General features: G+C 40.4%; 1 protein-coding gene across 1 annotated transcript in view; it reads left to right on the top strand.

Moving 5' to 3' along the window:
* LOC139186165 (ATP-binding cassette sub-family C member 4-like) overlaps nt 1-15,548 on the top strand; it is a 63,179-nt gene that overhangs the window by 29,388 nt on the left and 18,243 nt on the right. The window contains exon 3 of the mRNA XM_070799968.1: nt 8,892-9,042. Within this exon, the coding sequence (XP_070656069.1) occupies nt 8,892-9,042 (151 nt within the window). The remainder of the gene's footprint in view (nt 1-8,891; nt 9,043-15,548) is intronic.

Raw genomic sequence — 15,548 nt, 5'->3', positions numbered from 1 at the left:
TTGGAAAAGAAGAAGTAAAACTCTCACTGCAGATGACATGATCCTTTACATAGAAAACCCTAAAGACTCCCCCAGAAAATTACTAGAACTAATCAATGATTATAGTAAAGTTGCAGGATATAAAATCAACACACAGAAATCCCTTGCATTCCTATACACTAATAATGAGAAAACTGAAAGAGAAATTAAGGAAACAATTCCATTCACCATTGCAACAGAAAGAATAAAATACTTAGGAATATATATACCTAAAGAAACTGAAGACCTATATACAGAAAACTATAAAACACTGGTGAAAGAAATCAAAGAGGACACTAATAGATGGAGAAATATACCATGTTCATGGATTGGAAAAATCAATATAGTGAAAATGAGTATACTACCCAAAGCAATTTATAGATTCAATGCAATCCCTATCAAGCTACCAAAGGTATTCTTCACAGAGCTAGAACAAATAATTTCACAATTTGTATGGAAATACAAAAAACCTCGAATAGCCAAAGCTATCTTGAGAAAGAAGAATGGAACTGGAGGAATCAACCTACTTGACTTCAGGCTCTATTACAAAGCCACAGTTATCAAGACAGTATGGTACTGGCACAAAGACAGAAATATTGATCAATGGAATAGAATAGAAAGCCCAGAGATAAATCCACGCACATATGGACACCTTATCTTTGACAAAGGAGGCAAGAATATACAATGGATTAAAGACAATCTCTTTAACAAGTGGTGCTGGGAAAACTGGTCAACCACTTGTAAAAGAATGAAACTAGAACACTTTCTAACACCTTACACAAAAATAAACTCAAAATGGATTAAAGATCTAAACGTAAGACCAGAAACTATAAAACTCCTAGAGGAGAACAAACATAGGCAAAACACTCTCCGACATACATCACAGCAGGATCCTCTATGACCCACCTCCCAGAATATGAAATAAAAGCAAAAATAAACAAATGGGACCTAATTAAACTTAAAAGCTTCTGCACAACAAAGGAAACTATTAGCAAGGTGAAAAGGCAGCCTTCAGAATGGGAGAAAATAATAGCAAATGAAGCAACGGACAAACAACTAATCTCAAAAATATACAAGCAACTCCTACAGCTCAACTCCAGAAAAATAAATGACCCAATCAAAAAATGGGCCAAAGAACTAAATAGACATTTCTCCAAAGAAGACATACAGAGGGCTAACAAACACATGAAAAGATGCTCAACATCACTCATTATCAGAGAAATGCAAATCAAAACCACTATGAGGTACCATTTCATGCCAGTCAGAATGGCTGCGATCCAAAAGTCTACAAGCAATAAATGCTGGAGAGGGTGTGGAGAAAAGGGAACCCTCTTACACTGTTGGTGGGAATGCAAACTAGTACAGCCACTATGGAGAACAGTGTGGAGATTCCTTAAAAAACTGGAAATAGAACTGCCTTATGATCCAGCAATCCCACTGCTGGGCATACACACTGAGGAAACCAGAAGGGAAAGAGACACGTGTACCCCAATGTTCATCGCAACACAGTTTATAATAGCCAGGACATGGAAGCAACCTAGATGTCCATCAGCAGATGAATGGATAAGAAAGCAGTGGTACATATACACAATGGAGTATTACTCAGCCATTAAAAAGAATATATTTGAATCAGTTCTAATGAGGTGGATGAAACTGGAACCTACTATACAGAGTGAAGTAAGCCAGAAAGAAAAACACCAATACAGTATACTAACGCATATATATGGAATTTAGAAAGATGGTAACAATAACCCTGTGTACGAGACAGCAAAAGAGACACTGATATATAGATCAGTCTTGTGGACTCTGTGGGAGAGGGAGAGGGTGGGGAGATTTGGGAGAATGGCATTGAAACATGTATAATATCATGTATGAGACGAGTTGCCAGTCCAGGTTCGATGCACGGTACTGGATGCTTGGGGCTGGTGCACTGGGATGGCCCAGAGGGAGGGTATGGGGAGGGAGGAGGGAGGAGGGTTCAGGATGGGGAGCACGGGCATACCGGTGGCAGATTCATTTTGACGTTGGGCAAAATTAATACAATATTGTAAATTTTAAAAATAAAATTAAAAAAAAAAGAAAGAAATCTGAAGGACTTAACCTAAGCTAGGTAGCTTTTGAGAACAAGTTACCAGTCTATAATTGGTATTCAAGGAAAGATCATTTGCACAGCTCCCTTCATTTTGATCTTACCTCTGCTTCCCAGGTTATCTGCCAGGCTGGGTTAGTCATTAAAGGCTTTAAATTATATAGAAAAACAGATTACTTAAACTGGTGAATATTGTCCAATCAAATAATGTGAATCTGCTAAAAAAAAAAAAAAAAGTGTAATTGGTTTTTTTTCCTAATTGAAATTTCAGCAGATTTTTTCCCTGACAACCACTGATAACACCCCCAGTGACTTTACTTAAGATCAGATGTGGAAGGAGCTGGAAGGACCCTTCCCCATGAATATGAAAGTTGTAGAAGGATGGGATGCACAGTTAAACCAGTGGTTGTTAAGAAATTGTTCATCCATAGGTCTAATAGAAGAGAGAACAGACAGCCCTGTTTTTCCCCATTTATGATTAGAATTTATTCTTTCAGAATTCTATCCTCTTCACTTTTTTTTATATTGATACCATGACACAGATGAGAGAAACATGAAAAACACATGGGTCTCCAGATAATGCAGTTTGGTTCACAAGGGTTCTTGGCCACAGAGTCCCAATTCTGGACATTTCCTCCTCCTTCCAGACTCCTCTACCTGCAGTGGTGGGTCTGGAATTCCACGACTGCAAACCGTTCCTGGATTTCTCCATGACCTATAATACCTTGGGAAAATGTAGGACACCACTTGCCCTTCCTTCCAAGTTCAAGTCTTATCTGTAAATAGAAATGATAGGACTTACTTTGCTCATTCACAAGGTAGTTGTGAGGATCCTCTGAGAAAGCTGATCAGGAAGAGCTGTAAAATGATAAAACACAAATCTCTGTGATACAGGTATTACCCACCAAACCATCCCTTAGAGATGCATCAGGGCCAGTGACCCTGGGTGACAAGTTGGGGAGGCCCTGGGCTGGTGAGCAAAGGATTCAGGTGCTGGTGCTGAGAGGACCCAGAACAACCAGTGTTAACTCAGACAAGCATCTCAACCGTCTTATCCCAGTTTCATTTTGGTCAAAATTTCCATCAACTGTGATTCTGACAGAATGCAGTTCACTGGAGAAGAGAATGGCAAACCACTTCAGTATTCTTGCCTTGAGAACCCCATGAAGAGTATGAAAAGGCAAAATGATAGGATACTGAAAGAGGACTTCCCCAGGACAGTAGGTGCCCAATATGCTACTGGAGATCAGTGGAGAAATAACTCCAGATAGAATGAAGGGATGGAGCCAAAGAAAAAAACAACACCCAGTTGAGGATGAGACTGGTGACAGAAGCAAAGTTCGATGCTGTAAAAAGCAATATTGCAGAGGAACCTGGAATGTTATGTCCATGAATCAAGGCAAATTGGAGGTGATCAAGCAGGAGATGATAAGAGTGTACACATACATTCTAGGAATCAGTGAACTAAGATGGACTGGAATGGGTGGATTTAACTCAAATGACCATTGGATCTACTACTGTGGGCAGGAATCCCTTAGAAGAAATGGAATAGTCATCATGGTCAACAAAAGAGTCCAAAATACAGTACTTGGATGCAATCTCAGAAACGACAGAATGATCTCTTTTTGTTTCCAAGGCAAACCATTCAATATCACGGTAATCCAAGTCTATGCCCTGATCAGTAATGCTGAAGAAGCTGAAGTTGAACAGTTCTATGAAGACCTACAAGACCTATTAGAACTAACACCCCCCCCAAAAAAATGTCCTCTTCATTGTAGGGGACTGGAATGCAAAATTAGAAAGTCAAGAAACACCTGGAGTAACAGGTAAATTGGCCTTGGAGTACAGAATGAAGCAGGGCAAAGGCTAATAGAATTCTGCCAAGAGCAATGGTCATAGCAAACACCCTCTTCCAACAACACAAGAGAAGACTCTACACATGGACATCACCAGATGGCCGACACCAAAATTAGATTGATTATATTATTTACAGCCAAAGATGGAGAAGCTCTATACAGTCAGCAAAAACAAGACCGGGAGATGACTGTGGCTCAGATCATGATCTCCTTATTGCCAAATTCAGACTTAAAGAAAGTGAGGAAAACCACTAGATCATTCAGGTATGACCTAAATCAAATCCTTTATGACTATATAGTGGAAGTGAGAAATAGATTTAAGGGACTAGATCTGATAGAGTGCCTCATGAACTATGGAATGAGGTTCATGACATTGTACAGGAGACAGGGATCAAGACCATCTCCATGAAAAAGAAATGCAAAAAAGCAAAATGGCTGTTTGAGGAGACCTTACAAATAGCTGTGAAAGAAGGGGAAGTGAAAAGCAAAGGAGAAAAAGAAAGATATACCCATTTGAATGTGGAGTTCCAAAGAATACCAAGGAGAGATAAGAAAGCCTTCCTCAGTGATCAGTGTAAAGAAATAGAGAGAAAAAATAGAATGGGAAAGACTAGAGATCTCTTCAAGAAAATTAGAGATACCAAGGGAACATTTCATGCAAAGATGGGCTCGATAATGGACAGAAATGGTATGGACCTAACAGAAGCAGAAGATATTAAGAAGAGGTGGCAAGAATACACAGAAGAACTGTACAAAAAAGATCTTCATGACCCAGATAATCATGATGGTGTGATCACTCATCTAGAGCCAGACATCCTGGAATGTGAAGTCAAGTGGGCCTTAGGAAGCATCACTATGAACAAAGCTAGTGGAGGTGTTGGAATTCCAGTTGAGCTATTTCAAATCCTGAAAGATGATACAGTGAAAGTGCTGCACTCAATATGCCAGCAAATCTGGAAAACTCAGCAGTGGCCACAGGACTGGAAAAGGTCAGTTTTCATTCCAATCCCAAAGAAAGGCAATGCCAAAGAATGCTCGAACTACCGCACAATTGCACTCATCTCACATGCAAGTAAAGTGAAGCTTAAAATTCTCCAAGCCAGGCTTCAGCAATACATGAACCGTGAACTTCCATATGTTCAAGCTGGTTTTAGAAAAGACAGAGGAACCAGAGATCAAATGGCCAACATCTGCTGGATCATTGAAAAAGCAAGAGAGTTCCAGAAAAACATATATTTCTACTTCATTGACTATGCCAAAGCCTTTGACTCTGTGGATTACAATAAACTATGGAAAATTCTGAAAGAGATGGAAATACCAGACCACCTGACTTGCCTCTAGAGAAACCTGTATGCATGTCAGGAAACAACAGTTAGAACTGGACATGGAACAACAGACTGGTTCCAAATAGGAAAAGGAGTGCGTCAAGGCTGTATATTGTCACCCTGCTTATTTAACTTATTTATGCAGAGTACATCATGAGAAATGCTGGGCTGGAAGGAGCACAAGCTGGAATCAAGATTGCTGGGAGAAATATCAATAACCTCAGATATGCAGATGACACCACCCTTATGGCAGAGAGTAAATAAGAACTAAAGAGCTTCTTGAAGAAAATGAAAGAAGAGAGTGAAAAAGTTGGCTTAAAGCTCAACATTCAGAAAATGAAGATCATGGCATCCAGTCCCATCACTTCATGAGAAATAGATGGGGAAACAGTGGAAACAGTGTCAGACTTTATTTTTCTGGTCTCCAAAATCACTGCAGATGGTGATTGCAGCCATGAAATTGTAAGAGGATAACTCCTTGGAAGGAAAGTCGTGACCAACATAGACAGTGTATTAAAAAGCAGAGACATTACTTCACCAACAAAGGTCTGTCCAGTCAAGACTATGGTTTTACCCGTAGTCCTGTGTGGATGTGAGTGTTAGACTATAAAGAAATCTGAGTGCAGAAAAATTGATGCTTTTGAACTGTGGTGTTGGAGAAGACTCTTGAGAGTCCCTTGAACTGAAAGGAGATCCAACCAGTCAATCCTAAAGGAGATCAGTCCCGGGTGTTCATTAGAAGGACTGATGTTGGAAGCTGAAACTCCAATATTTTGATCACCTGATATGAAGAGCTGACTCATTTGAAAAGATTCTGATGCTGGGAAAGATTGAGGGAAGGAGGAGAAGTGGACTACAGAGGATGAGATGGTTAGATGGCATCACCAACTTGATGGACATGAGTTTGGGTAAACTCCAGGAGTTGGTGATGGACAGGGAGGCCTGACATGCTGCCAGGGTTGTAAAGAGTCGGACACGACTGAGTGACTGAACTGAACTGAACTGTGATTACTGCCTGAAAATCATTCATGCCACTCTTTCTATTTGTAAAGCAGCTTGCAAAATCAGTCATAAGTCTTAAAATTGTCTCAAAATATTCAGGTATTCCTCACTGTGTTTCCCAGCACTCTGTGTCTTGTGCAGATCATCATGAATTTGTATCCACCTGAGACAAACTTCAGAGACCCTGGCCCAGACTGGGTGAATCTGCATGCCCCCACTACCCCACCTCACTTTTGTAGCAGGCAGATGCTAAATGTTGATTGTATTCTTATTGCCTGATACTGTCCACCAGGGTATCATACTTTTCCTGATTAAGATGGATGCTTAAGTAGCATTGACCAATTATTTTGTTTTCTATTCTACCTGCTATCTTTTTAGACCAAGATGATTTCCCAAGATAAAATCATCTCATGGGATAATGTGATGATTAACAGTGTTCATGGAACTCTTAGCACAGTGCCTTACATACAACAAACACATTGTAAATCGCGTCTGTTGTCATTATAATTGTTAACCTTTGGAATTGACATTTTAAGTACTTAGTCTGAACTTTTCCAGTCTTGTGGCCACCGATGAGTTTTCCGAATTTGCTGGCAAATTGAGTGTACATGTTAATAGCATCATATTTTAGGACTTGAAATAGCTCAACTGGAATTCCATCACCCCCACTCAGCAGTGCCCACAGGACTGGAAAAGGTCAGTTTTCACTTAAACCCCAAAGAAAGGCGGTACCAAAGAATGTTCAAACTACTGCACAATTGCACTCATCTCACATGCTAGCAAAGTAATGCTCAAAATTCTCCAAGCCAGGCTCCAACAGTACGTGAACCATAAACTTCCAGATGTTCAACCTGGATTTAGAAAAGGCAGAGGAACCAGAGATCAAATTGCGAACATCTGTTGGATCATCGTAAAAGCAAGAGAATTCCAGAAAAAACGACTTCTTCTTTATTGACTATGCCAAAGCCTTTAACTGTGTGGATCACAACAAACTGGAACATTCTGTAAGAGATGGGAATACCAGACCACCTGACCTGCCTCCTGAGAACTGTGTATGCAGGTCAAGAAGCAACAGTTAGAACTGGACATGGAACAACAGACTGGTTCCAAATCGGGAAAGGAGAATGTCAAGGCTGTATATTGTTACCCTGCTTATTTAACTTACATGCAGAGTACATATTGTGAAATGCTAGGCTGGATGAAGCACAGGCTGGAATCAAGATTGCTAGGAGCAATATCAAGAACCTGAGATATGCAGATGACTCCACCCTTATGGCAGAAAGCAAAGAAGAACTAAAGAGCTTCTTGATGACATTGAAAAAGAAGAGTGAAAAAGTTGGCTTAAAGCTCAACATTTAGAAAACTAAGATCATGGCATCCAGTCCCATCACTTCATGGCCGGTAGATGGGGAAACAATGGAAACAATGACAGACTTTATTTTCTTGGGACCCAAAGTCAATGCAGATGGTGACTGTGGCCATGAAATTAAAAGATGTTTGCTCCTTGGAAGAAAAGCTATGCCCCACCTAGACAGCATATTAAAAAGCAGATACATTACTTTGCTGACCAAGGTCCATCTAGTCAAAGCTATTTTTTTTCCAGTAGTCAGGTATGGATTTGAGAGTTGGACTCTAAAGAAAGCTGAGCTTGGAGAATACTCTTGAGAGTCCTTTGGAGTGCAAGGAGACCAAAGCAGTCAGTCCCAAATGAAATCAGTCCTGAATATGCATTGGAAGGACTGATGCTAAAGCTCCAATACTTTGGCCACCTGATGCAAAGAGCTGATTCATTGGAAAAAGACCCTGATGCTGGGAAAGATTGAAGGCAGGAGGAGAAGGGGATGATAAGGGATGAGATCGTGGGATGGCATCACCAACTCAATGGACATGAGTTTGAGCAAGCTCCAAGTGTTGGTGAACGACAGGGAAGCCTGGCATGCTGTAGTCTATGGGGCCACAAAGAGTCAGACATGACTGAGTGACTGAACTGAACTGAATTGAACACTTAGTCTAATGATAGAAAGATGACTGTATGTTGGGGGTTTAAATGTGTCATAATGGCTCATGACATGGGCTTCCCAGCTCCATGGCTTAGTCTCCATCAAGTTGCTTCTTCTCATCCTGTGCCTCACCCCTCCATTTCTAAAATTAGATAATACTGTTACTGGATATTTTACACTGAATTTGTAATTAACCACTTCTTTATCCTTGCATGCATAGCTAAGGTGTCTGGATTCCTCATCTGTGATACCTGCTCACTCATCTTTTTAGTAACATCTGATGACTCCTGATAGTTCGGGATTCAACTCCTACTCTTTGAACCTCAAATATTCTAATCTGTTAAAACTAGTCATGCCTGCCTCAAAGGACTACTGAGTGTATCAGAAGAGCTGATACCTAGAAAGTTCTTATAAAAGTGTTGGTGCATGCAACAAATATCATGAGGGCCAGCTATACTTTTATTTCTTTGGAAGGGAAAGCATTCCCTGCTGTTCAAATAAGTTTTTCAAGGAAAGGAGTTTAATCTTAAGAACAAATCATTAAAGTTTATCTTTGAAAAGTATCATTGACATGAAAGCCTCTGTATTTTTGCTATTTCAGACATTTCTACTTGTGATTGGTGTGGTGGGTGTGATGGTGGCTGCAATTCCTTGGATTGCTATACCTGTGATTCCCCTTGGCATCCTTTTCTTTGTTCTTTGGCGATATTTCTTAGAGACGTCACGAGATGTGAAACGCCTGGAATGTACAAGTGAGTACCTGGGCTCTCAGTTTGGGATGACAGTGCATGCTGGCTTCCATTTGTACAGCAATTAACCAGACCCTGAAATTCCTTAGACTGTTCTGTGGAATTTCTCACTGTTAACATTAGGTGATTGAAAGTTATGGCCCCTGAGAGTGGGTTTGGCCCTTAAGGCAAATGGAGCTGATGGCGGGTCAGCTGCACTTTGCATTTTAGCCCAGGGAGGACGGATGTGAGCTCCATGAGAACAGGGACCATTTCTGTCTTGTTCATGACACACTTTCTTACACAGAGTATCCACTCTGTGAATGCTATTCTTGAAAGTATTTCATCATGTTGGAACTAATGCAGAAGGAATTAATTAGAAGGAACTAATATAGAGAATTTTTCTTCTCCTGAAGTTACCAGACATGACAAAGAAAGGAAAAGATTAGGAAAAGGAAAGGAGACCTCAGGAAATACATGTCAGAAGTGATATATTTGAAAAATGCATTGTTTAACACATTAAGTAAGTTGTAATTGTTAAATGTATTGAAAAGATGTGTGTTAGTCATCAGTTATGTTGACTCTTTGTGACCCCATGGACTGTAGCCCACCAGGCTCCTCTGTCCATGGATTCCCCAGGCAAGAATACTGGAGTGGGTAGCCGTTCCCTTCTCCAGAGGATCTTCCTGACCCAGGTGCTGAACCCAGGTCTCCTGCGTTGCTGGTGGATTCTTTAATGTCTGAACCACCAGGGAAGCTCTATTGAAAAGATAAGCCCTGTTATTTTCAGGTTTGTTATTTATCATTATCAGTATTTGGGTGATACCACACTGTATACCCCTTTCTCAAAACTATTTATATAAATGATGCTGAAAATTATCCCCTATGAGAACACAGGATGGAGATCTGTTCAGTATGCATTTAGTTGATTACTCCATACACCTTCCTAGTTTTAGAATAATGGGGGACAGGGACTTCCCTGGAGGTCCTGTGGTTAAGACTCTGTGCTTCCACTGTGGGAGCCACTGCTTCAGTCCCTGGTTGTGGAACTAGATCCTGCAAGGTCTTGGTTTTGACTGCAAGATGCAGCTAAAAAACAAAATAATGGGGAACACATTTTATGATTAATTATTCTATTCTACAGGTAATCACAGATGATGAAAGAATCAAATTTATGTCATTCTTAACACATTTCATCAATATTAATAAATAATGAATAAAATACATTGTTACATATTTTTAAGTTATAAAAACAATAGCTAAAAAGTAAAGAGAGAATATGTTTGTAGCAGAGACCTCAAACATGAATAATTATTGCAAATTAATACCAACTTTACTTTCTAGAAACCAAGCCAAGAACAGAAGCATATTGAATCCTATGGTTCTCTGTACTTAGTAAATGGAAAAAAGTCTCAGTTAATCCAGTCAAAGGAGTTTGTGTGTGTGTGTGTGTGTGTGTGTGTGTGTGTGTGTGGCATTTGTGTGTTTTGTTTTAAATAGTAAACACTTGAGGTACTTTATTTGTGAAAAGGATGGTGATCATCAATTTCATAAAATTTATAAAAGAAATTTTCATTCATCAAGAGAAGCAGGTGACCTCCCATGAGGTCTGGTCTTGTGAGGTGTTTGGATGGAGGGGGAGCAGTAGAGTCCAGGTGTGTGTGACATTCTGCTGATGACTTGGTAAGATGGAAGGACCTGGGGAGGCAGAAGAGGAAGCGATGAGCTCCATCCAATCTTCTGTGTAGTCAAGGTTTCAGAAGTTTTATATTTTGAGGCCACCCATGAAAGGGAGTCATTCAACAGTTTTGTTGCAAAGCAGGTCTATGGTACGTTCAAAGAGGGTTTATTCCAGAAAAAATGTTTGACAGAAATTTTTGCCTGGGGCAAGGGCCATCCCCCATTCATATGAAAGTGGAGAGAAGAGTTTCTCCTGAGGCTTTTGTCAAGAAGCAGTACAGAATTTTCTCAATATTTGATCTGGAGAGTTTGAGGACTTTGGCACCATCACTGTGGAATATTTGGATTTTTTTTGCACCTAGTAGGCTGCAGTAAGTTAGACAATGAATTTAATCCAGGTACTCCTCCTGCACACCCCAGATAAGCACATGTGGTGGCCAGTTGATTAGAACTGTTTATGTTTTCTCTCTAGCTGCTGGTGGTAGTAGTGTTCAGTCCCTAATTCAAGTCCAACTGTTTGAGACCTCATGGTCTGCAGCACACCATGCTTCTCTATCCTTCACTACCTCCCGGAGTTTGCTCAAACCCATGTTGGCTGAGTTGCTGATGCCATCCAACTATCTCATCCTCTGTCATCCACTTCTCCTCCTGCCTTCAGTATTTCCCATTATCACGATCTTTTCCAATGAGTCGGCTCTTCACATCAGGTGGTCAAAGTAGTGGAGCTTAAGCTTGAGCATCAGTTCTTGCAATGACTATTTAGGGTTGATTTCCTTTAGAATTGACTGGCTTGATCTCCTTGCAGTCCAAGGGACTCTCAAGAGTATTCTCCAACACCACAGTTCAAAAATATCAGTTCTTCTGTGTTAAGCTTTCTTTATGGTCCAACTCTCACATCTATACATGACTACTAGAAAAACCATCAGTTCAATTCAGTTCAGTTTAGTCGCTGAGTCCTGTCTGACTCTTTGCAACTCTATGGACAGCAGCACACCAGGCCTCCCTGTCAATCACCAACTCCTGGAGTTTACTCAAACTCATGTCCACTGAGTCGGTGATGCCATCCAACCATCTCATCCTCTGTTATCCCCTTCTCCTCCCACCTTCAATCTTTCCCAGAATCAGGGTCTTTTCCAATGAGTAGTTCTTGGCATCAGGTGGCCAAATATTGGAGTTTCACCTTCAGCATCAGTCCTTCCAATGAATATTCAGGACTGATTTCCTTTAGGATGGACTGGTTGGATCTCCATGCAGTCCAAGGGACTCTCAAGAGTCTCCTCCAACACCGCAGTTCAAAAGCATCAAATCCTTGGTGCTCAGCTTTCTTTATGGTCCAATACTCACATCCATACATGACTACAGGAAAAAATATAGCTTTGACTAGATGGACCTTTGTTGGCAAAGTAATGTCTCTGCTTTTTAATATGCTGTCTGGGTTGGTCATAGCTTTTCTTCCAAAGAGCAAGCATCTTTTAATTTCCTGGCTGCAGTCACCATCTGCAGTGATTTTGGAGCCCAAGAAATTAAAGTCTCTCACTGTTTCCATGAAGTTATGGGACTGGATGCCATGATCTTTGTTTTCTGAATGTTGAACTTTAAGCCAACATTTTCACTTTCCTCTTTCACGTTCATAAAGAGGATCTTTAGTTCTTCGCTTTCTGCCATAAGGGTGGTATCATCTGCATATCTCAGGTTTTTGATATTTCTCTTGGCAATCTTGATTCCAGCTTGTGCCTCCTGTAGCCCAGCATTTGAATGATGTACTCTGCATATAAGTTAAATAAGCAGGGTGACAATATACAACCTTGATGTACTCCTTTTCCAATTTGGAACCAGTCTGTTGTTCCATGTCCTGTCCTAACTGTTGCTTCCTGACCTGCATACAGATTTCTCAGAAAGCAGGTAGGGTGCCTGTCTATTCATCTCTTGAAGAATTTTCCACAGTTTATTGTGATCCACACAGTCAAAGGCTTTGCCATAGTCAATAAAGCCGAAATAGATGTTTTTCTGGAACTCTGATGATCCAATGAATGTTGATGATCCAATGATGATCCACTGGACATTGGCAATTTGATCTCTGGTTCCTCTGCCTTTTCTAAATCCAGCTTGAACATATGGAAGTTCATGGTTCACGTACTGTTGAAGCCTGGCTTGTAGAATTTTGAGCATTACTTTGCCAGCATGTGAGATGAGTCCAGTTTTGTGGTAGCACTCTTTGGCATTGCCTTTCTTTGGGATGGGAATGAAAAGTGACCTTTTCGAGTCCTGTGGCCACTGCCGAGTTTTCCAAATTTGCTGGCATATTGAGTGCAGCACTTACACAGCATCATTTTTTAGGATTTGAAATAGGTCAGCTGGTATTCCATCACCTCCACTAACTTTATTGGTCATGATGCTTCCTAAGGCCCACTTGACTTCACATTCCAGGGTGTCTGGCTCTAGGTGAGTGTGATCACACTATCATCATTATCTGGGTCATGAAGATCTTTTTTGTATAGCTCTTCTGTGTTTTCTTGCCACTTTGTCTTAGTATCTTCTGCTTCTCTTAGGTCCATACCATTTCTATCCTTTATTGTGTCCATCTTTGCATGAAATATTCCCCTGGTATTTCTAATTTTCTTGAAGAAATGTGTAGTCTTTCCCAGTCTATTGTTTTTGTCTATTTCTTTGCATTGATCACTGAGGAAGATTCTCTTATCTCTCCTTGCTATTCTTTGGTACTCTACATTCAAATGGGTATATCTTTCTTTTTCTCCTTTGCCTTTTGCTTAGCTTCTTTTCATAGCTGTTTGAAAGACCTCCTCAGACAACCATTTTGCCTTTTTGCACTTCTTTTTCCTGGGAATGGTCTTGATCCCTGCCTGCTGTACAATGTCGGGAACCTCTGCCCATGGTTCTTCAGGCATTCTCTCTATCTTATCTAATCCCTTGAATCTATTTCTCACTTCCACTGTATAATCATAAGGGATTTAACATGCATCATACCTGAATGGTCTAGTTTTCCCTACTTTCTTGAATTTAAGTCTGAATTTGGCAATAAGGAGTTCATGATCTGAGCCACAGTCTGTTCCTGGTCTTTTTTTCTGCTGATTCTATAGAGCTTCTCCAACTTTGGCTGCAAAGAATATAATCAATATGATTTCAGTGTTGGCCATCTGGTGATGTCCATATGTAGAGTCTTCTCTTGTGGTGTTTGAAGAGGTTATTTGCTATCACCAGTGTGTTCTTTTGGCAAAACTCTATTAGGCTTTCCCCTGCTTCATTTTGTACTCCAAGGCCAAATTTGCCTATTACTCCATGTGTTTCTTGATGTACTGCTTCTGTACTTCAGTCCCCTATAATGAAAAGGACATCTTTTTTGGATATTAGTTCTAGAAGGTCTTGTAGGTCTTCATAGAACGATTGAACTTCAGCTCCTTCAGCGTTACTGGTTGGGGTATAGACTTGTATTACTGTGATATTGAATGGTTTGCCTTGGAAATGAACAGAGATCATTCTGTCGTTTTTGAGATTGCATCCAAATACTGCATTCAGACTCTTGAGTATGATGGCTACTCCATTTCTTCTAAGGGATTCTTGCCCACAGTGGTAAATATAATGGTCATCTGAATTAAATTTATCCATTCCAGTCTATTTTAGTTCACTGATTCATTTCAATGTTCACTCTTGCCATCTCCTGTTTGACCACTTCCAATTTGCCTTGATTCATGGACATAACATTCCAGATTCCTATGCAATATTGCTCTTTATAGCATCAGATTTTACTTGCATCAGCAGTCACATCCACAACTGGGTGTTGTTTTTGCTTTGTCTCTCTCTCTTCATTCTTTCCAGAGTTATATCCCCAGTGATCTCTAGTAGCATATTGGGCACCAACTGACCTGGGAAGTTCATCTTGCAGTGTCCTATCTTTTTGCCTTTTCATACTGTTCATGGGGTTCTCAAGGCAAGAATACTCAGTGGTTTTCCATTTCCTTCTCCAGTGGACCACGTTTAGTCAGAACACTCCACCATGACCCGTTTGTCTTGGGTGGCCCTACACGGCATGGCTCATAGTTTCATTGAGTTAGACAAGGTTGTGGTCCATGTAATCAGATTTGTTTGTTTTCTACGATTGTGGTTTTTGGTCTGCCTGCCTTCTGATGATGAAGGATAAGAGGCTTCTGGAAGCTTCTTGATGGGAGAGACTGACTGAGAGGGAAACTGGGTCTTGTTCTGAAAAAAAACCTAGCTTTGACTAGACAGACATTTGTCTGCCAACTTTTCCACTCTTCTCTTTCAGCTTCATCAAGAGGCTCTCTTGTTCTTCTTCACTTTCTGCCATAAGGGTGGTGGTATCTGCATATCTGAGTTTATTGATATTTCTCCCAAGAATCTTGATTCCAGTTGTGCTTCATTCAGTCTGACATTTTGCGTGATGTACTCTGCATAGAAGTTAAATTAGTATGGTGACAATATACAGCCTTGACATACTCTCTTCCTGGTTTGGAAGCAGTCTATTGTTTCATGTCTGGTTCTAACTGTTGTTTCTTGACCTGAGTACAGGTTTATTAGGAGGTAGGTAAGGTGGTGTGGTATTCCCATCTCTTGAAGAATTTTCAGCTTATTGTGATCCACACAAAGGCTTGAGCATAGTCAATGAAGCAGAAATAGGTGTACTTCTGTAATTCTCTTGCTTTTACTACGATCTGATGAATGTTGGCAATTTGATCTCTGGTTCCTCTGCTGTTTCTAAATTAAGCTTGGACATCTGAAAGTTCTTGGTTCACATCGTGTTGAAGCCTGGCTTGAAGGATTTTGAGCATTACCCTGCTAGCATGTGAAATGAGTGCTACTCTGTGGTAGTTGGA

The sequence above is a fragment of the Bos indicus genome, chromosome 12, assembly GCF_029378745.1.
Source record: "Bos indicus isolate NIAB-ARS_2022 breed Sahiwal x Tharparkar chromosome 12, NIAB-ARS_B.indTharparkar_mat_pri_1.0, whole genome shotgun sequence".
Taxonomy (NCBI): domain Eukaryota; kingdom Metazoa; phylum Chordata; class Mammalia; order Artiodactyla; family Bovidae; genus Bos; species Bos indicus.
Note: the sequence above shows the minus strand (reverse complement) of the source record. Positions and strands in the feature narration are given on the sequence as shown.